Source organism: Callithrix jacchus, chromosome 13 (genome assembly GCF_049354715.1).
Source record: "Callithrix jacchus isolate 240 chromosome 13, calJac240_pri, whole genome shotgun sequence".
NCBI classification, from domain to species: domain Eukaryota; kingdom Metazoa; phylum Chordata; class Mammalia; order Primates; family Cebidae; genus Callithrix; species Callithrix jacchus.
Window position 1 is genome coordinate 25,983,084 of NC_133514.1, and position 23,198 is coordinate 26,006,281.

A 23,198-nucleotide genomic window follows, 5' to 3' on the forward strand; every position below is an offset into this window, starting at 1 on the left:
AATAGGGTATAATTAATTAATCCACTTTAACTTATTGATCAAAAGTGAAAAAAAAAACATTAAGAAACTTTCTTTAAAAAATCTTATCTCCCTTGCTCTTAAAAGACCAAACATTTAATTTATATTTTGACTATCTACTAGAAAGCCACAGAGGTTCTATTTGAATTTCTAAGCTCAAGGTATTGTTGCAGAAAATGAAATTGCTTCAAGGTGACTCTTGCCTGGGCTACTTCTCAGTGTGTCCTATCACTTCCAACTTACTCATCAAGACCCCTAATTTTTTGGTGAAAACATGATGGAAAGGATGAAGGGCTATTGCAAGAAAGCAAAAGAAACAAACTGACAATTAGCTGTAAACAATGTATTACGTTATTATAGTTATAACACATTGTAGTTATAATACATAGTCATTGTATCTTTAATAACATTTTTTTGTTTTTTGGAGACAGAGTCTCACTCTGTATTATATTACAGACATAATACATATCTATACGTATATGTGTATGTATCTATTCTCAATTTCAAGTTTCTATTTATAAATACTGCATGCAATTTTTGCTAGATTTATTTTTAAGTACCTTATATTTTTCCTTCCTACTGTGAAGGAGATTTTATTTTCAATTATACCTAAATTGTTATGTGTATAAAAATCCTAATAATTTTTGGCTATTAGCTGTGAGTTGCAAACTGTTGAACTCTAGTGTCATCTCTGACCCCTTCTGCCTTGCCATCTATCATTCCTCCAGTCACACAGAACTATGGTTCTCTGAATATCCCAGGCTTCACTTATGTTGAATACTTGGTCTTACCGACTTTGGAATTTCATTTGTTCTACAAAATTCAGCTCATGTCACAATCTGGGAAGCCTGTCTTTCCTTTACTCTAGGTTAGGTGTCTTTCTATGTATTCCTGTAATCCTCTGTTGCTTACTACCATCATAACACATAATAAACTTACTCCATTTGTCGATTCCTCTCTATCCCCACAAGGCATTTCTCACACGCAGTCTATTTCTTAACTTTATATCCCCAGTATCTAACAAATATCAGTCACATAGAAGAGACACAAGAAACAGCTGTCAGAAAAGAAATAGCTGAATGAGAAATTCAGAAATTGCTGAATTTCCAAACCACCTGCAAATTACTCTGAGCTATTAATTCTGATCAAAACTTACATTATTTCTAGAGGTATTCAACATGTACTTATTTAGCACTTGTGCCAAGTACAGAGGAACATTGTATTTAGTAGTGAAAAGCAGAAAGAAGATAGCATAGTTTTGACTGACAGAAAACTTAAACTACATTATCCAAGTTCTAAACAGTTACTTCTCATTCAGACTTGAATTATAGTCTATTATAGTTATAATCTGGCTCACTGTGTTAATACTATACAACTTATACCATCATACAAAGAATAGGACAAAAAAAAGCACAATGCATTAACATACCAGAGACACCATGGCCCAACCAGTCTTGTTATAGATGAACTCCAAGTTGTTCCTTCTCAAATAAAGCAAACCTCCAACAAGCGACACTAACAGGGCCAAAGCAATGGTACCAGAGTAGTTTGGTGGTCTGAAAACCCGAATCTGCAAAAATGCAATGGAAATTTTAAAAGTGAAAGAAAAATAACAAAATTTTTCTCTTGATCATAATTCTAGCCTTGATCATATTCTAGTCCTCCTAATTTTCAACAAAGAACTCAGAAACATGCCACCCAATGTTTCATATGTGACATTAACAATATTTTCATTCTCTTTATGAGTCAAAGATACATGCCTTAAAACATAATGACTAGGTAAAACAACTCTGCACTTCCCTGATGACTAACAATGCTGAGCATCTTTTCATGTACTTATTGGCTATTTCTATATTTTCCTTGCAGAAATGCCCATTCAGATGCTTTGCCCATTTTTAATTGGGTTTTCTCTTTTTAAGTTGCAAGAGTCCCATATATAGATATACTTATAGCTAGTGTGTCTATATACATACATATACATATATATACTCATATACATACATATACATATATGTATGTATATGTATGTATATAGACACACTAGCTATAAGTATCTGTAGAAAAATTTAATTGCAAATAACTGGTGTGAGATGGTATCCAATGTGGTTTTGATTTGCATTTCTCTAATGACCAATGATGATGAGCACTTTTTCATGTTTCTTGTCCTCATATATGTCTTCTTTTGAAAAGTCCCTGTTCATGTCCTTTGCCCACTTTTGAATGGGTCTGTTTTTTTCTTGTAAATCTGTTTTAGTTCTTTATAGATTCTGAGTATTAGCCCTTTGTCAGATGGGTAGATGGCAAAAATTTTTTCCCATTCTGTGGGCTGCCAGTTCACTTTAATGATTGTTTTTTCTGCTGTGCAGAAGCTCTGGAGTTTATAGATCCCATTTGTCTATTTTGGCTTTTGTTGCCAATGTTTTTGGTGTTTTAGTCATGAAGTCCTTGCCTATGCCTATGTCCTGAATGGTTTTGCCTAGGTTTTCTTCTAGGGTTTTTATAGTTTTAGGTCTTATGTTTAAGTCTTTAATCCATCTGGAGTTCATTTTAGTGTAAGGTATCAGGAATTTCCATAGGAAAGGCAAGGCAGGGCAGAGTAAACACTTTAGGATTGACTAGTTTAAATAATTTTGGTGGGCTTTGAACTACAGGAGTGGTCTCTAGCTGTCTGGTACTTGGTCCTGAGATGATTAAGGCAGAGGAATATTGTCTCCTCTCTCTTGTATGGACAAGAGAGAGAGAGAGTGTGGCTATGGACTGGTTAGCTGCATATCAAAGACTTGCTCCTGGTTGAGGGCTTGTTATCTTTAAGAACTGGCTACCCCCAAGAGCGGTATACTCTCCCCAGCCAGAAAGATTTTTTTTTTAGAATGTCAAAATCCAAAATACACAGCAAATATAAAAATATATAAAATTATTTATAATACAAATCACAATTCATAAGTTCATACCAATGACAGATAACTGAAGGATGGATGAATGGATGGATGGATTGAAGGATGGAATGATGGATGGATCAATAGAGTGGGGCTCTTGCTTACAGGAGAATGCCGAGGGCCAACTACAAATATGAAGAAAGAGCAACTACTGGAAACATCATTTTGTAATCAGAATGGTAAAACCCGTGACAGGCAAGAATCATCAATGTATGCTAACTTAAAAAAAAATTTTTGAACAGGATATCTACATAATCTTAAGGTATCTCCACATAGACAGCTTATTAATTATGAAGGAGGACAAAAATAACAGTAATTATACAGTGAAAAAATGGTAAACATCTTGATCAGATATTTGAAATTCGTATCACCAGTGAAGGACAGATGAACTTTACATGCCTATAGAGGTGATTAAAATAGAACATGGCCTATGTAGTATTATATTCAAGAATGCATAAGCAGAAGTCAACCATGAGCAAACATGAGGCAGATCAAATAAAGATCATAATGCATCAAAGGACTATATTGTTCAAAGTGTCAATGTTTTTAAAGAAAAAAGGTAGGTTATAGAAATATTCCAGATTAAAAGAAGCTTAAAAGACAGGACAATGAAATGAAATATCTAACTCTATCTTGTACTAAAGGTGGAAAATGTAAAGGATATTAGGTCACTTGACAAAATTGTAATATGGTTAGTGGTAGCTCTAATAAAAGTATTATGTAAATGTAAATCTGTGAAGTTGATAACTATGCTTTGCTTATTTCTTTCAATATGCAATTCGCCCCAATTTTTTTTTTCAGAAAAATAAAATTGTGCGTATGTGTCTGTGTGTGTGGAGAGAGGTGAAGAGACATGGGTGTAGCGGGGAGAATGACAATCACAAAGCAAATGGAGTGAAATGTTAACAATTAAACCTGAATAAAGGGTATACATTGGCACTGTATTATTTTCATTTCTAAAAAAATTTTAGAAATTCTATCCACATATAGTTTTTTTTTTTCCAAAGTATATCTATTGACTAAATGCATAAGTTTGCTAAAGAGGTAGGTTAGAATAATTTCTGATTAAAATTTAACATTTCTTAAAAGGAAAAAAAGAGTACACTTTCAATATTACTCTTAAATGTCTAGCACCAATTAAATGATGCACTGCATAGCAAAATATTTGCCAAATCATTAAAAAATGCCAAGCATCAGGAAGTAAGTTTAGTCACCAAAATGTCATTAAAACCAATGATGTAACTTTACGACAGTGGTACCATATGAAAGATTACCACCTTGACTCAGAAATGTGTTTATATCTTATGGTAAAAATTAATGCTTCTGTATTACTGCCACCATGAACTTTTTTTTTTTTTAATAACTGATTCCAATTATTTACTATTGAAAATAGTTGTGAGCAGAGAGAAAAAAAATGGCCATAAAATCCCCAAGTAAGTATTAACTACCATCAACATTTTGGTTCACTTCTTCCCATAATAAACTATTTATATCTATCTATACTCACAGTTACACTTTATAACAAACTAATAGATCATACTATCAACTAATACTATTTGTCTAACCTACTTTAAACTTTTTATACCTTGAGCTTCATTCTAGGTAAAATATTCTTGCAAATCATTTTTTGGCTATGATATAGTATATTTAATTATTCTCTTATTTTTAGACATTTGATTTATATTCAATTTTTTCCAGTATTATTTTCAAAATTTCTACAGATAAAAATTTAAATCATCCTTGATTGCATCCTTAGATTAAATTCCTAGAAGTGGAATTGTTAAGTTAAATTACATAAACACATAGCACATGCTATTAGTATGGTTACACCCAAAAGCAGTAAATATGAGTAGACATTTTTCCACATGGCTCTAAGGTGGGTATTAACCTTTTCTGTTTGCCCAAAAGATAGATAAAAATTATATATCTTGCTTTTTAATTAGAATTTCCTTGATTACAACCAATGAACCATTGAAATATTATTTTTTAGCCTCTGAAGTTACCTTGTGCTAAAATCTTGTGCTTTTTAATGGCTTTTAAAATATCAATGAACCATTATTTTAAAAACCATCTGAATTTACCTAACAGTCAAAGTTCAATGTATTTGCAGTGATTGAACATAGTTTTCTCTATGCAAGGAGAAATAACCATAGAGAAATTTAAAAATACTGTGGCCTTATTAAAATGCTCCAAAAAACCAAACTAACCAGCCTATCATTAAAACTGCAGAGAATAAAAACATACATGAACATCTGTTCTGTCAGCAATCCACTTTGCTAGTTGTTCAGCTGCAAATCCAATTCTTTGGAGGTCAAAAGTATCAGCTCTCTTAGGTCTGCCTTTTGGAGGAAAATGCATGAATGTAGGAGCAGAGTTCATGTTTAGCTGTAAAACATGAGATAAAAATTACTAAATATAGTATCATTCCCACAATATATATCATTAATCCAACATTTTACACTTTTCTCCATAGAAATTTGGGGAAAACAGCATTTACTATGAAATCCAAGTGGTTTTCCAGAGGTAAATTTGTTTGTATTTATCTTAATGCACTACTGGATGAAAAAAAAAAAACTGGTAAATTTGACTAAGTTCTCTTAATCCTCACATTTAACATACATCATTCATGTTATCCATTATATTCGCTATATTTTATTAATCATTTCATTCTTTTTCCTTCTTGAATGCTACAGTTAGGGTAAAAAAAAGAGACCAAAAGTGCAAAGCAGAAACATAGCAATTTGGCAGTACATTAATTATTTCACTTCTTAAGCAGTTATTTTTAAAAAGTACTGGAATTTGATTTAAAAAATAAACATATTAATGAATTAATTTCAAACGAGTTGTAAGTAAACTGAATTCCCTATTAGAAACGTAAAGCCTTTACTTTTTTGTAATGATGATGACTATGAAAGATAAACCAACATTTCTGCTCCACACAAGTTAAATTTACCAGAGAATGCAGAAGAAATTCTCAATAATAGTCTTTTTCTGTTCAACTTCTCTATTAACTCAACTGTCTTAAATTGGCTATATTTCAAAAATATTCTCTATGAGTAATTTCTATTTTAAAAGTACACTAAACAGAACACTTCCCTAGTATAAATGCTGCTTATTTAACAATACAATATCTAAAAACATATATTAAGTTACCTTGCAGTAAGGAATAAACTACAAATATATATATGGATCAAATTGCTGTTGCCTAGGAATTACAAAATACATTTTAAAATGAAAGGCCAGGAGATTTTCAGCTTTTGATTTGCAACACAGTTCAGTATTTTCTAATAATGAAAATGAAAATCAATATATAAACATATATTAGATCACAGTTGACATCAAGAAATGATACAGCAGCAAAAGCTTAGTTCCCCATAACAACGAAGTTTAATAACCAAGTATACAGTCAAGACCAAAACAGCTCGTGCCCTATAAATGAACTCTGACTACAGCAGTCATATTTACAAGACAGCTCCAGATCATTTTATACTGCTTCATATAACTTAGCACAAACAAGGCGAATACTCAAAAGAAATGACTCTATATCAAAAATGTCTCATTTTTAGTACTGCAAATGCAATCAAATTTCTATTATTTAGCCCCATGTTATCTACATCGGTACTCTTCATACACTACGGCTAAAGATTAATAGTTGGTCCTTGTTTGATATGGTTTGAGTGTTTGTCCCTGCCAAAACTCATGTTGAAATCTAACTGCCATTGTAGCAATATTAAAAGGTGGAACCTTTAAGAGGAGATTAGACCATGAGGGCTCCATCCTCATGGGTGGGATCAGCACTATTACAAAAGTGCAAGTTGAGCTTCCTCTTGACTCTTGCACACTGTCACCGCCTGCCATGTGATGCAGCAGCAAGTGCCTCACAAGATGTTGGCAGACAAATACTAGACTTCCAGCCTCTAATGCTGTGGGAAATAAATTTCTGTTCATTATAATTATCCAGCCTCAGATATTGTTATGGCAGCCCAAAATGAACTAAGACAAACAGCAGTCTCAGAGACACCAGGTGATGCTGTAACAAATACCTGAAAAGGTATCCAGAGAAAGGTTATTTAACAGATAAACTCCGCCATTTTGTCTCTTAGAGCGCATGCTTGAGCCTACACCCTTAAGTCCTAAGATCTTATTAGGAAGCAGCCGATTACCATCTGCAGGTGTTTCCTACCTACTGGAAGACTGTCTTTCCCTGCAGCTGCAATCAATTATTATTTTAGCGAAAAAGTTCAACCACTACCTGACCATCACATGATGGTCACCTGCAGTGGGGACCCTCTCCTACCCTGCTCATGTCTGCATAGCTACTTACTCTAACATTATCATCTTATTTTAATCTTCCCAACAAGGATATCATAATACTTTCTGAACTCTATCTCCATTCAGTGAAAACTTACTTTTTTTGAGATGGAGTCTTGCTCTGTTGCTGAGGCTGGAGTGCAGTGGCATGATCTTGGCTCGCTGCAATCTCTGCCTCCAGGGTCTGGTTCAAGCAATTCTCCTACCTCAGTCTCCCAAGTAGCTAGGATTATAGGCATGTGCCACCATGCCAGGTTAATTTTTGTATTTTTAGTAGAGAAGGGGGTTTTACCATTTTCGTAAGGCTTTTACAATATTTTTTTCATAAACTTTTTAAATTAATTAGAAGACTGAATTGTAAGCACAAGCTCGTGCAATACAGTATAAACATCACACACATAACATATAGCATGTATATATAACATATATAAAAATATGTTGTTAATGTATATAGTAAGTGTTATACGGCCCTGTACATCAGGAGTCTATCTTCCTCCATTTCCCAGCAGTGGGCTTCCATGTAATGGACATTTAGTAATGTTCAATAAACAAGGCACACAATTACCAGGTTGTTCTTCTCTGTGCTTCTCCCATTCCATACTCTGTTCATGCGTGTTTCTTTCATCGATGTACAGAGACATCTAAAGCAACCATGTAAATACAAAATTATGAAGCTGAAAATCCCTATCTTCCTCACTCCCCACATGAAAACCATCAGAAAATCCATACTATGGCCTAACATTCTAGAACTTTAGAGATTCCTAAAAACTCATATAATTCCAAGTCTTTTTTCTCAAAAAGTGCACAATTCCCCAGGACTACCCACAACAGAGTACAACATAGACCTGTTTCCTAGCTGAGAGCTTCTTCCAACACATCATGTTCATTAACGCACTGGCCTATCATCAGACACCTAGCCTCAGCCATTCCTACGGAATCACATATAACTGAAGTTACTTTCCCAGTAAGTCCTCAACAAGCTAGAAATTACCAAATTTCTGTACTTGTTATTAATATTATCTTCAGACACCACATTACTGCTGACGGTACTTTAAAACATCAATTCAGAGAAAGTACTTCAACAAAATATGATTTAATAGTCAGTTGGAAAAAAATAAGCATTAAAAATCTTTTAGTGTTTCTCAAGTGAAGCAAAGCATATACTTCTCCATTTTTGTAGATTAAAATTCCTCATAAAACTCATTAACTGCTATAACTTTTACACATTTCTGCCTTTTAAAATGAAAATTCTTGTTGCTAAGCCAAGGGCTAGATTTTGGGAAACACAAAGCAGTTCTCTACCAGGATTCCTGCTGAATCCAAATTAACCTCAGGAAATGTTTCAATTAAAAACAACTGACTTCAACTCTTATACACCAAACTTCAGAATAATTATGTCTAAAGCATAGAATTTAATGATTACATATAACCATTTATTTATACGATTATATACCAGGAGCCTACATTCAGTACTCAACACAAAGATAGCAATATCCCATAAAGTTTTTTTTAAAATATGAATTAACTGTCAATGTTTTAAAGTGAGAAATTTCATATAAAATTTTGTATTTAGGTCTTTTCTTGAGAGAGATCTAGCGACATGTGGCCTACATTTCTTCCACAGAGCTGATACTGAGCTGTGCCTCTCCCACTGAGGTCAAGCACGTCCTCTCTCCAATCTGCTGTAGTCCCCACCCACACCATACTGCTTCCCCAACAATGACACCAAGGATCAGATCACGGTGTTTTGGCAATTTTGTTTCTTAGAGTAGTTATGAAATAAAAATATGTTTAAAAAGTGAAATATGACTGTTTCTGTTATGGATTTTTTAAAAAGACATACCAAGAAAGGCATTGTTTTGATAAAAATGGGAGAAAGCCTATTTTTAAAAGTAAATATGATGTTTAATATGCTAAGTATGTACTCAGTATATTAGATACCATAACAAAACAAAGATAACATTATCAACAAAAATGGTATAACAACGATACAATGAAACTAAACTAACCCAGCTAACTTCCTTCATTTAGTTCACAGGTCTAGTCATGGTAAATACTTGGGCTGCAAGACCGTGCTCTAGCAGTCCTGTTGGACCTAGAAGACTGTTTGCCAATATGATAGGGAGGATGCAAGTATACAACGAGGAGCACTTCTATCTGATGATCTCTAAGGCCAATTATCCTGAGATTCCATAGAGATCTATAAGTTACATGAAGTAATATTTGGTTCTTATAGTACAGTAATTTTCCTTGATTAATATTAGCTCCCTAATCTGTAAGCTGCTTATACAGAAGAACTATGTATGTTTTTCTTGCTAAATTTATTGCTCCTATACAATATGGACTATAGGAGCAAAATGGCAAACAGAATTTATTTTATTCATCTAGAAACTCACAAGAAAGATAATATGGAAGCAAGTAAGTAAAAATGCTCACTAATGGTGAACATTTACAGTTAGCAGGCTAGATTCTTTACAGAACTATGTGCTTTTTTCATGACCTGGTAAGCATTATGCCAAAGAGTATCACATGTGAGAAAAACTGAATAGTCCAAGATACACAAAAGGATCAATCCCAGGACTGCAATAAGTTGTGCATTTTAAAGGGATTACTCGCATAGCAAAAACATTTTTTTAAAAAATTAACTCCAGGGTAATAGCATGATCAAGGGCTAGGCCTCTGGAAGCCAGACAGTTGAGTTTTAATTCTAGTTACACATTACATTAACTTTGTGACCTGGGACAAGCAATAATCTCTTCATTCTTTATTTCCTCATCTATGAAATGGAACCAGTAGCAAGATTTTTCTCACTGTGAAGCTAGATGAAATAATATATATGAAGCTCTTACAACAGTGCCTGAACGTAAGCTCTCGATATGGTGTCAACAAAGATGATGGATATAACCATGACAACGTCGATAATGAGCATTCCAATCTCAAGTGCAATACCTTGCTCCTTAGAGAAGACTGAGTAAATAAGTTTATTTGTTTGCTTGGGTTGCTGTAACAGAAAATTCCACAGTAGATGGCTTAAACAACAGAAATTTATTTTTCACAATTCTGAAGACTCAAAGTCCAAGATGAAGGTGCCAACACAGTTGGTTTCAGATGAGGCTTCTCTTCTGGCTTGTGGCAATCATCTTGCTGTGTTCTAACATGGCCCTTTTCTCTATGCACATGCACTCCTGCTCTCGATTCTTCATCTTCTATGGCCATCAGTCTTTCTGAAGTAGGGTTCCACCTTTAGGACCTGATTTAACCTTAATTACTTCCTTCAAGGCCCTATCTTCAAATACAGTCACACTGGAAGCTATGGCTTCAACTTATGAATTTGGGGGGAGATATAATTCAGTCCATAACATAGAGAAAATACTTTTAAACAGACATTTAATCCTTTATATGTAAAATTCTCTGTATCTGCCACATTGGAAAAAAATAATAGTTAAAACTTGCAATAGATTTTATATAAAATGTCACAAATCTTGCAAAATACTACCTATAATATACTACTACCTATAATTGAATACCAAAATAAGACCGATGCATGTATACTGCCACTGCATGCTGAAAAAACACGTTTTCTGTATGATGCAATAGTTAAAACGGATTTAACATAACGGCAAAAACGTGTACAATGATAAAAATAAGTTTAGCCATGATTACATTAATCACATTCACAAAATTTATTATAACTACTTACTGTATTTAACTTATTTATGAATTAGGTGTGTGTGTGGGGGTGTGTGTGTGTGTGTGTGTGTGTGTGTGTGCGCGCGCGCGCGCTAGAGTGTCTGGGTGTGTGGCAGAGTCTTGCTCTGTCCCCCAGACTGGAGTGCAGTGGCATAATCTCGGCTCACTGCAACCTCTGCCTCCCAGGGTCAGATGATGAGTGAGTTCTATTTATGTGCCAAACAAAAATGTACTGCCCACTAACAAGTATGTTAATATATGAATGAGATATAACTCTTTTACCTGTTGAAAAACATCCGTCCCCTCATCATAGTCCACCATACTGAAGAAGAGCTTGTTACAGAAAGCAGATGAGTAGCGCCAGGAGTTTGCCAGTATTTGATATTCTTCATTAGCTTGCCTGATAAGAATGAGGGGACATAGTGAAACAAATCAGTATTGAGGCATCTATAAAGCAATTAGTAAAACAGACAACTCTAGGACAAACACTGGCCAGTTACTGTATAAATTACAAGTGAAATATACTTGTTAAAATATAGTTTAAATGGTTATAAAAAAGTATTCTCTGGTGTGAAAATTATATAAAATTCAAATTTTGATGTTCACAAATACAGCTTTATTGCAACACAGTCACATTTACTGATTTACATATTACTTACAGTTGCTATTGTGGTATAAGGGCAAAGTTGAGTAATTGTAACAATAAAACAGCAACTACATGTATCACAGTCTAGTCCTTTAAATAAAAATTTTTGCCAACTCTTATTCTAGAGAATAAAAACATTTTGCAGCATTCCTATACACATAAATTCAATCTTCCAATAATGTTTAGTAAAATGCAAAGACCAATTTTTAAGAATATTTGCAATTTAGCTTAACAGAAAAACAAAATTCACAAGAAGTTTTAAAATTGTAAATACAGTTATACTGCACTTTATATATCATTCCATTTATCTAAAAATACATTTACGTTCAAACCAAAATAAGCAGAGGTTTCTCTTCATAGCTAAACCATATGCCACCAACAAATCCTTCTCTAAGACATTTCTTCTTCTTTGAACACATTTTTATTAGATATTTTGCTAATTTTCCAGATGATAAAACTTTATATTTAGATGTAGGAAGAGAGCAGAAACAGAAAAATGGCATTTATAGGAGGATGTTAAGTACAGTAACAGAAATAAGAAGCAACAAGTTATTGCTAAGACACTTTTAAAAAATAAAATTGCTTCTTCTATACGGTTGACTATTCTCTGGAGTTTATCTCTTCCCTGTTCCCAAAATGAAAATAAAGAAATAAAAAGGTACAATCTAACAATAACAAAAGGACTTGGGTAGAGTCAGCAGCAGAAAGAATGATTTCCACAAATATCTGAAAAATGGTGAAAAGTTTTGATGGAGGAAGTTAAGACTCTCAAAGGAGATTACAGTGCAATAAGAATCTAGAAAAATATTATCTACAGTAGCAGCAGAGTCTGGAGATTAAAAAAAATGAAGCTAAAAATAGATGTCACAATTAAACTTCTAATATTCAATAGTAGACCAAACTTCTGTCCCCTCCCCAACCAGTCCCAATGTTAGCCTTCACCAAAAAAAAAAAGACTTATATTTGAGGAGAATCTAATGTGATTTCTTAAAAACTTCCCAAAACAAACAGATGCTAAAAGAACAATAAAAAATTTAAAAAGAAAATGTAATTGTAACTAACATTCTTAGAAAAAGTCAGAAAAGATATTCTATTTGTCAAGAATACAGTATTTGTGCAAGGTCTGAGCTTTTACCATACATATAATATAAGCTAACAAGCTAGCCTGTTACTTACTGTTTCCTTGGTCAGAGAAAAGGGACCCTATTACTTCATTTTCGTTTGCATCAGTTCCCTATGCCCCAAGTCTCACAGGGTAACAGAAAGGGTTCTTCATAGACTCCCGTACGTAACAGGTGACTGTGTTACAGAAGAGAAACACTAGGTTTAAGGGAATTACTGTTTTTATGGTAAGTGATAATAAGATGATGCTTTGTTCAGTGGGAGACATCTTACTCTTTAATGCTTGTCACTGCACACACCACCCTGAGAATCTACCCAGGTCTAATCGGGCCTTCGTATTCTTGACAAACCTAGGGAGAACATAAACACTGCCTTTTTCAGTAGTATTCACAGAAGACGAAAAGAAAAACAGCATCATATAAAAAAGGAACAAAGAAAGTAAAAGAGAGAGCACTTATATACATTTCAAATATGACTACGCAAATAAAACACCAACATTAGAAGACAGAGTCACACAAAATTCACAGAACAAAAAGGACATAGGTGGAATATATGAGGGAAGGAGAAGGACCTAGAGATATAATCCAGTAAGTCCTTTTTCAAACAGGTGTCCCAAAAATAGAAGAGAGACAAAACAGAGAAAATCATATTTCTGGAAACAAAGGATTTTAAATCTTCAAATTAAAATCATTTCCCAGTTCTGAATAAGAGGAATGAGAAAAGAACAATCTAGAGAAATACTGTTATATAGCAGAACACTATGGATAAAAAGGAGATCCTAAAGTTTTCAGAGAAAAATTTTCCTCAACAAGGGCAAGCAATTAGATTGGGACTGGATTGCTCAATACCAACACTAGATGACAGCAAACAGAAGAATTCCTTCAGAATATTTTCTATTTGGAATTGGATATTGAGACAAATAATTAAGTTTGAAATAAACATGTTCATGGAAATGTAAGCAATCTGAAATTTACTCCCACATTCTTAGAGAATAACCTTAAGATATAATTGAGGGGGAACGATCCAAGATGGCCAATCGCTAACATCCAGGGATTGCAGCTCTCAGGGAAGGCGCGGAGAACTAAAGGACACCACACTTTCAGACAAATTCTGGTCGCTCACGGAGCAGAAGATCCCCCAGTGGAGGAAACACACGGGTGGCCAGTGTGACTCTCGTGGCCAGCGCAGCGGTTCCTCCGGCACCTCGGCGCGGCAGCTCTCGGAGCAGAGTAAACAGGTTCCGAGGACCCACACGGGCCCCCAACACAACACCAGAGCCCGGCGCAGCGGCAGTGACGGCACCTCGGCGAGGCAGCGCTCAGCGCAGAGTAAACGGGACCGGTTCCCCTTCTGACCGAGGTTTGGAGCCCCGGGAGGCAGAGTCACCTACTACAGACAGAAGAAGGAAGCCAGACAGGAGAATCCTGGGCAGAAAAGCACCATCCATTTTAACGCTGCTGCTCTGGCCCTGGGAACTAACAACCTGGAAGTCCACTCAAGAGACCTAATCTGAAAGTGGGTAAATTCAAAGATGACAGGAGGATAAATTTACAATGACGGGAAGAAACCAGCGTAAAAAAGCTGAGAATACTCAAAGTCAGAACGCCTCTCCCTCTAAAGATGATCACAGTTCCACATCAACAATGGAACAAGGCTTGATGGAGAACGAGCGCATCCTGATGACAGAATCACTCTTCAAGGAATGGTTAATAACAAACTTCGGTGAGTTAAAAGAACGTGTTGTAGCCCAACGTAAAGAAACTAGGAACTTTGAAAAAAAGTTTGATGAAATCCTATTGAGAATAGACAACTTAGAGAGGAGTATGAGTGAAATAATGGAACTGAAGAATACAATACAGGAACTCCAAGAAGTATGCACAGGTTTAAACACTGGAATTGTTCAAGCAGAAGAAGGGATAACAGAAGTCAAAGTCCAACTTAATGAAATAAAATGCGAAGAAAAGATTAGAGAAAAAAGGATAAAAAGGAATGAGCAAAGTCTCCAAGAAATGTGGGACTATGTGAAAAGACCAAATTTACGTTTGATAGGTGTACCTGAATGCGACAGAGAGAATGAATCCAAGCTGGAAAATACCCTTCAGGATATTATTCAGGAAAATTTTCCACAACTAGCAAAGCAGGTCAACATTCAACCCCAGGTAATACAGAGAACACCACAAAGATATTCCTCAAGAAGAGCAACCCCAAGGCACATAATCGTTAGATTCACCAGGGTTGAAACAAAGGAGAAAATACTAAGGGCAGCCAGAGAGAAAGGTCAGGTTACCCACAAAGGCAAGCCTATCAGACTTGACAGCAGATCTCTCAGCAGAAACTCTACAAGCCAGAAGAGAGTGGGGGCCAATATTCAACATCCTCAAAGAACAGAACCTTCAGCCCAGAATTTCATATCCAGCCAAACTAAGCTTCACAACTGAAGGAAAAATAAAATCTTTTATGAACAAGCAAGTACTCAGAGATTTTATTACCACCAGGCCTGCTTTACAAGAGCTTCTGAAAGAAGCATTACACACAGAAAGAAACAACCAGTATTAGCCTTTCTAAAAATATACCAAAAAGTAAAGAGCATCAACATAAAGAAGAATTTACACCAACGAATGGATAAAACAGCCGGTCAACATCAAATGGCAGTAACCCTAAATATAAATTGACTAAATCCCCCAATCAAAAGACACAGCCAAAACCCAATGGCATGTTACATCCAGACCTGTTTCACATGCAAGGATACACAAAGACTCAAAGGGATGGAGAAAGATTTACCAACCAAATGGAGAGCAAAAATAAATAATAAATAAACAAAAAGCAGGAGTTACAATTCTCGTATCGGATAAAATAGATTTTAAAGCAACAAAGATATAGTGGTAAAAGGATCAATGCAACAACAAGAGCTAACAATCCTAACACCCAGATACGAGACTTAGATTCAATGAGACAGAAAATTAATAAGGATATCAAGGACTCGAACTCAGATCCGGAACAAGTAAACTTAATAAATATTTATAGAGCTCTCCACTTCAAATACACAAAATATACATTCTTGTCAATACCACATCACACCTACCCATTAGTTTAAATGAAACATTGATTGGCCATTATTAATACCCAAGTTTTTTCAAAATAAAGCAATATTTCCATTTACTCTCCCTCTTTCTCTTCCTCTTTCTTCCTCTCCTTTACTTTTTTTTTTTTTTTTTTCCTTTCCTTCTCTCAAAAAAAAATCAACTTGTAAACCTCTAGATTCAGGTCGGCAATGTCTCTCTCATTGCTTGATTTCCTTCCTCCCTTCCCTCCCTCCCTCCCTCCCCACTTTCTCCCTTCCTTCCTTCCTTCCTTCATCCCTTCCTTCCTCCCTACCGTCCTTCTTCCCTCCCTTCCTCCCCCCTCCAAAAAAAAAAAAGATATAATTGATAGAAAAGGTAGTATGAATGAAAAACTACGAAAACTTAGGACTATGATAGAGCACTGTAAGAGAGGAAAAAGAGGCTACTATAAATGTAGTGAGGTAGGAAGAGGAGAAGATGTAAAAAGGCTGTAGTATGTGAAGCTATGATGCAACCAATATAATGTAGAATAGGAATTTAGCCATCAAGATGGAAAGATCCTACATAATTATTAGAATCATAAAGAGATAGAACATATTATAAGAAAATCGTATTTATTTCCACAATAGGAAAAATAAAAACAAAAAAATGAACATAAGAGACAAGGTCCAAATAGGCAGCATATAAAAATGTATCATAATTTCAATCAACTGGTGATGGGCAAGATTATTTGAGTATATTCTTTTGGGTGGGTCAGGGGTTATAAACAATGGCACTATAGAAAAGGAATCATAATGATAACCTACTACTTTGTCACCGATGCTGTTTATGCATTAATAATAATGTAAATGCTGTTCATTCCCTTTTAACTTTCTAAATCAACCTATAGGCAGAGCACAGATATAATAAATATGGTTACAGTATGAAATGGACATAAAATATAGGATAGCCAACAGAATTTGGCAGGTAAAGAGAAGAAGAAGAGGTTAAGGGGGAGAGTATGCTTACTAATCTTCATACCACTAATTAGTGAATCAAAAAAAATCATCCAGTGTTAATGAACAAGAAACACAAAGATGTTATTTACTGTTACAATGATAAATGAAGAAATAAAAATCAGTAAAAGGTGAAGTGAGTTACATATCACCTATCATAGCAAGTATGTAAACACTTAGAGGTATTTCTTAAAAACAACACAAAAAAAAAACCTCATGAAGCAGTAACAGTAATCATTTCTGGCCTGGCCTACATGTGTGCAAACCAGATGAGTGCAAGGGCCTCCTTTGCAGTTCCTTTTCATAAACAAGGAGCACATAACATTGTTTTGATTAAAATATTATGTTTTAAGAGGGTTAAATACGAACTGTACTATAATCTGAAGACTTTTAGCATAATACAAATATTGAATACTAAAATAAAATTAAGAAAAAATGTAAAAAGAAAATGTGATAGAGTAATGAGGAGTCAAAAAACATGAATTCAATTTGCCTTCAAACTCTGTACTCCCTATTACTCTACTTCTTCATATTTGATTTCCCAATAACCAATCTGTAGATTCCAGCCTCTATTCCAAAATCCAAAAATGTTCCCCACTACCTACATAATGAAGATGATGAAAAGAATAAAAGTCAAAATCCTCCATACCTTAGCCACAACTTACATAATTTATGACTTTATAAAAATACCACACTGGAAGAGTCTGTTTCATAAACATACTCTGTCCATTCTTAGCACATGCATGAAATACTTCACCTAGAATGTCATCCCTTCTTTCAGAATCTTGCTCAAAAACTGATCTCCTTCAGGAGTCACTTCAAATCTCTACATTTACAATACTTGTTGATGCAGCTGTCTGAAACAGAAATTCTCAGTGACTGTGTGGCACTACTGATTTTAGGCACAGCTGGTCTTACACATACTGGTTATCCAATGCCTAGGATCTAGTATAGAAGTGGCATTTAATAAAGGTACAATGATAATGATAATGAATAATATGCTTTCCTAACCAGTCAGTGTATCATAAATACCCTAAAGCCAAGTTTATCACATTAAAGTTTCTCAATTCTAGAGAGTCTAAAACTCATTTAGTGAGATTTATGTCATTGATAATGTCTCTTTTAAGGCAAATTTCCTTTACTCTAGTTATGGTGTTGCGGGGGAGAAAAAATGAAATTTTAAATCTGTGTACTATCACAAACATAGGGTGTTTGTCAAAGGAAGAGTGGTCATGACTCAAAGGTTATAATGACTAAACTATCATGTGATAATCTTAGTAATGACAACTTCATAACAAATGTAGAATCCAGATCTTAATCTTCAGTGATATTTATACTCAACAATTTCATATGTGCTGCAATAACAAAGTATACCTTACATTCTCTACCTTTAAGAGGTTAGTAGACATGCACTCTAGTACATAAAGAAGGTGTATATATTTATTTTAAAGAGGAATCCAGATTGTAGGTGCTATATAGCATACAGAAAAGGATGAGATCATAGTGAGCTGGAACAGTTAGACAAAGTGTGAGTGTAAAAAAAATTGGAAAATAATGGAGTTATGTCTGGAAGGATCACACTTAAAACAAGCAAGAAGGGACAGGGAGAGAAAAGAAAGGTAACAGAAAGAGTATAAACAAAGACTACCCAGTCTGAAATGTGTATTATGTGTTCAAGTACTAGAATATAATCTTCAGATTAGAACAGAAAGACTGGAACTAGTACAAAGATAAATAGGACCCAGCTTTTATTCTGTAAATAGTAAACAAGTACTTCTGAAAGAAGTGGATTATGCAAAACACTCCATCAGAATGCTGTACGTCCCAACAATATGTATGATATACTGGAGGAGAAGAAAATGAAGGGTTGGAACCCACTTTCAATGTTACTCTAATGGCCTGGTTGGGAAAACATATGAGGCTATTAAAATATTATAAAATGAAGATGTGACCTATTTCACACAAATTCTCCATTGCCACCTAGCAGGCCATAGCAGCCAGTAAAATACTCTAGACAATATACTTAGGAATAGCTCTGGCTAGAATAAAGAATTCCATAGGAGCCAAAGCAAATTACGTTTTCTTTACTCAAATACAACGCTTAGAGAAAATTTAATACTGACAAAGGAAATGGGGGCTTTCTTCTGTTGGGTGTAATTCAGTAGAAATAGGATGAGTAAACAGATCTATATGTCATTAAAAATAAATAAATGAGCCCAAGAAATATGTATTTTAATATTAGTGTTATCTCTTCAGAGTATAAAAGATTCATGAGGAAAAAAATGTGCCCCAATAACAGAGACCCTGTGCTTTCCCCATTATTCCCTCTGTGCCCTCCGTATTCCAACTTCATGTTTAATAGGGGACAGAATAAGTCTATCTAATGACAGATATAGAAATTCAGCAGATTCTTGCATGTTTCTGTCAGTTTGGACTGATGAGCAAAATGACATTATGAATGCATATTAGCACACTTCTGACCTCACAACCATCTGAAACTAGCAGTTAAAAATCACAAATACCCCAAGCACTTAACTAAAATAAGTACTCTATAACCAACTCTATTCACTAAAAAATATTTTGTTTTGGTAGTTTATACTAATATTAAAGGCCTAACTTTATGAACGTAGGGAATGCTGTGAATTCTAATACATACATATGCAGCCTGAAGAGGGCAGTCACACTGCGTCAAAAGGATCCAGAAAGGCTTAAGCCATAACTGCAGGGCACTGTTCTGTTAAATGTGTTATACTAAATCTTCTCCATATTTTATTATGGAGGAAAAAAAAATCACTTAATCTAACTGCTACAATTTTTTATGTTATAATGCTTTTTAAAAGGTTATGTAAAACTAAAAAGAATTATCTTATCTCTAGTCCTACATATTTAATATATTTCCCATGATGAATATAATTTTTAAAGAGATGTTTTCAGAAGTATAGCTTCTCTTTTTAATGTTAGTCAAACTTCTTGGAGCAGATTCATATGAAAATACCACTGTATGTCTTTATAGTTACATATGTAAAATGAATTGTACTTAAATAGCTATTAGTTATTCCAAAGTATGCCATAATAAAACCCTAAATAAAAAAAAAAATTCTACAGACAGTGATATAGATAGATCTGGAGTGAGCAGACCTATTACTTAAGGTTCTGGTACCCTGAGAAGAAAAAATAATTGATAACACCCTGAACAAAGATTTTTAACAGAGTTGCTTCTCTGGTTGTGCTGCACATAGTCAAAGCACAGCTGAATATAATGAAATATATTAAACAGACTCAAGGCCTCTAAAGAGCTGAGAAATCAACAGTTCACTACCATATTATAACTGACTAATTCACTAGATGTAAGATAAATTAAAGAGGTTGTATTTCTTAAAGCTGATTCCTGCGCATCCATTTTCTTCCTCAGACCTAAGTAGATCTTTCCTTGGAAAATAATTCTAATATAACATATGTAATCCAAATACATACTTTAAAGCAGAAGTGTATATGAACATAAAATACGTTGAACAGTATAGAATATGCAGTTAGCACTCAGTTTTTGAAAATCAAAGGAATTTTAGTTCTCGTTTTAAAAAAAAAAACCCTAAATGCTTAAATGTGCTAGGTGCAGTGGCTCACGCTTGTAATCCCAGCACTTTGGGAGGCCAAGGTGGGTGGATAACCTGAGGTTAGGAGTTCGAGACCAGTCTGGTCAACACAGTGAGACCCTATCTCTAAAATAAATAAATAAATAAATAAATAATAAAAATCAAAATAAATAAATAAAATGCTTAAATGTGATAACCAAAAAGATTGCTATACAATGTAGTAAGAAAATCAATTCACACATTGTTCACTTAAGTTTTCTTACTGTATTAAGCCACTTCATGCTTCTAATAAAGATATACCCAAAACAGGGTAATTTATAAAGAAAAGAGGTTTAATTGACACACAGTTCAGCATGCCTGGGGAAGCCTTAGAAATACGATCATGCCGTCAGGCAAAGGGGAAGCACGGCACCTTCTTCACATGGCAGCAGGAAGGAACGCCAATCAAAGAGAGAAGAGTCCCTTACAAAGCCATCAGGTCTCATGAGAACTCAATATTATGAGAACAACATGGGGGTATTGCCCCCAAGATGCAATTACTTTCCACAGTGTCCCTCCCACAACACGTGGGGATTATGGAAACAAATCAAGATGAGATTTGTGTGGGACACAGCCAAACCGTGTCATTTACATACCACATATGCATATGATTATAATATGTATTTAACATTTGTACAACTAATGACAAATAATTAATAAATAAATGAAAAAATGGGGGAATTAATTCAATGTTTTGAAGAGATAAAACATACAGGCCATTGCTCAAGATACTTCAATCTATTAGGGTAACACTTATCATCTTCAATAATAAATACAAAACAAAGCAGTGTAAACCTTGTTTATGATAACATGCCCAGGAACTATGATACTCAACAAATATCTGTTAAACAAATGCATACATATATTGTCAAACCTGACAAGTCAAAATGAGGAAAGCATTAACTCACACCTTAAATCCTGCAGGATTTCCCAGAAAATCTATGCTTTAGCTTCATGTGGTAAAGAATAGAATGTATGCTGACTTTAAAGACCTTTGTTTTAATGAATCAAAAAGGCAGATGCAAGATTATAGAAACTGTGTCACAAAAGATGGAGATTATGTCTTATCTAGTCAACTGAAAGTATTACCATCACAAGAAACATTCATGGAGGTTTTGCATATGCCAGGAATTCTTTTATGTATTTATACTTATTTAATTTGTCTTCATTTTTTTAACTTTTCTCATCGAACTTATTTTTAATAGACTATTTTTAGAGGAGTTGGTATATTCTCGAACTGAATAAAAGGCATAGAGATTCACATACTATTTTTAAGTAATTCTTGAACCACTGATTAACCAGTAAACTATTTGAGTATATGCTTTATATATTATACGTTGAGAGAGATCTATATTGTGATATTACAAAATTCCATTACTAACAACTTTTCTACCCAGTAATATTGTTCCAGGCATCTCTAATTTTATTAATGAACTGCCAGGTTACCATAGGAATGTCTTATGTTAAATACTGAAGGAATGTTCTTAGACTATTCTTTTCCCCAGAGCTTTACTGAAGTATAATTAGCGTATGAAAAAACCCACACAATTAATGTCTACAATGGGTAAAATTTGGTGATTGTAAACATTTGTACACACTCATGTTACCTCCACCACAGTCAAGTTAATAAACATATCCATCACTTCCAAAAGTTTTCTCATGTCTCTTTTTGTTTGGATTTTTGGCAAGGCCTTTAGATACATATAAAATAACCCAACACTTTTAACATAACAAACAATGTACTACTACTATATCTTCTACTATTATGATGTGGCCAAGTAAAGAACACAGATAAGGCAGGAATACAGAAAATCTGGCCTTGTATACTGGCTTTCCATGTTATAATGTGTAAATCTGAGAAAGTCACATTTACTTTATTTTCACCTTTGTATCATGACAATACTAGTAAGTTCTAAGAACTGTCATCAGGTTAAAAACATGAGGCATAACAAACTCTCTAGTAAATGGCAAAGCGTTATGCAAACCTTTGGATGTCCATCATCTAGCTTAAAATTCATTGAGTATTTGCATTTTCAGACCTTATTTCAAGTTACTTCCCCTCTCACTCTCTGCAACAGACCCAGTTTTAAAAAAATTTCCTTTGATAAACTAGGCTTACTCTTTTTTTTTTTCTGAGACAGAGTTTTGCTCTCGTTACCCAGGCTGGAGTGCAATGGCACAATCTCGGCTCACGGCAACCTCCGCCTCCTGGGTTCAAGCAATTCTCCTGCCTCAGCCTCCCAAGTAGCTGGGACTACAGGCGTGCGCCACAATGCCCAGCTAATTTTTCTATTTTTAGTAGAGACGAGGTTTCACTAGGTTGACCAGGATGGTCTCGATCTCTTGACCACTAGGCTCTTTATAGGATTTCTGTGAAATTCCTTTCTTCTTCTCAACCCAACTTTTCTACAGCTACAGAGCACACATGGCACACAATACACGACATACTCTGTATAAAAAGCACAGGTATGTCTAATACATGGGAGCAGATAAACATGCCTCATGAATTCCTACTCTTCCTGTATATCTTAACACTTTAGTTGTCACTCTTTAAATAAATCTTTTTGAACACACAAATTAACAGAAAAGATCAGAGTCCTCTCATAAATCTCTGTACTTTTCCTACATGACATTTACAAACTAGACTCTGAGATCATGAGAGCAGCAGCCAGGTCAGTTTGTTTGACATCACCTCCCCTAGGATCCAGCACAATACCTATACATAATGACCATTCAATAAAAATCTGTGGAAAATATATGCCAGTATCAATATAATATCACCATAC

The 23,198-nt window shown here is 34.6% G+C and overlaps 1 protein-coding gene across 8 annotated transcripts in view; it reads right to left on the minus strand.

Annotated features, from left to right (window-relative positions):
• Nucleotides 1-23,198, minus strand: part of TUSC3 (tumor suppressor candidate 3) — a 205,419-nt gene that overhangs the window by 105,626 nt on the left and 76,595 nt on the right. For all 8 annotated transcript variants that reach the window (XR_013525572.1, XR_008475907.2, XR_013525573.1 and 5 more), the window contains exons 3-5: nt 11,238-11,355; nt 5,199-5,339; nt 1,448-1,588 (exon numbers count right to left, since the gene is read on the minus strand). Coding sequence is in view for 4 of the 8 variants with exons in the window: in XM_008979244.5 (XP_008977492.1) it covers nt 1,448-1,588; nt 5,199-5,339; nt 11,238-11,355 (400 nt within the window). In the remaining 4 variants the exon portion in view is untranslated. The remainder of the gene's footprint in view (nt 1-1,447; nt 1,589-5,198; nt 5,340-11,237; nt 11,356-23,198) is intronic.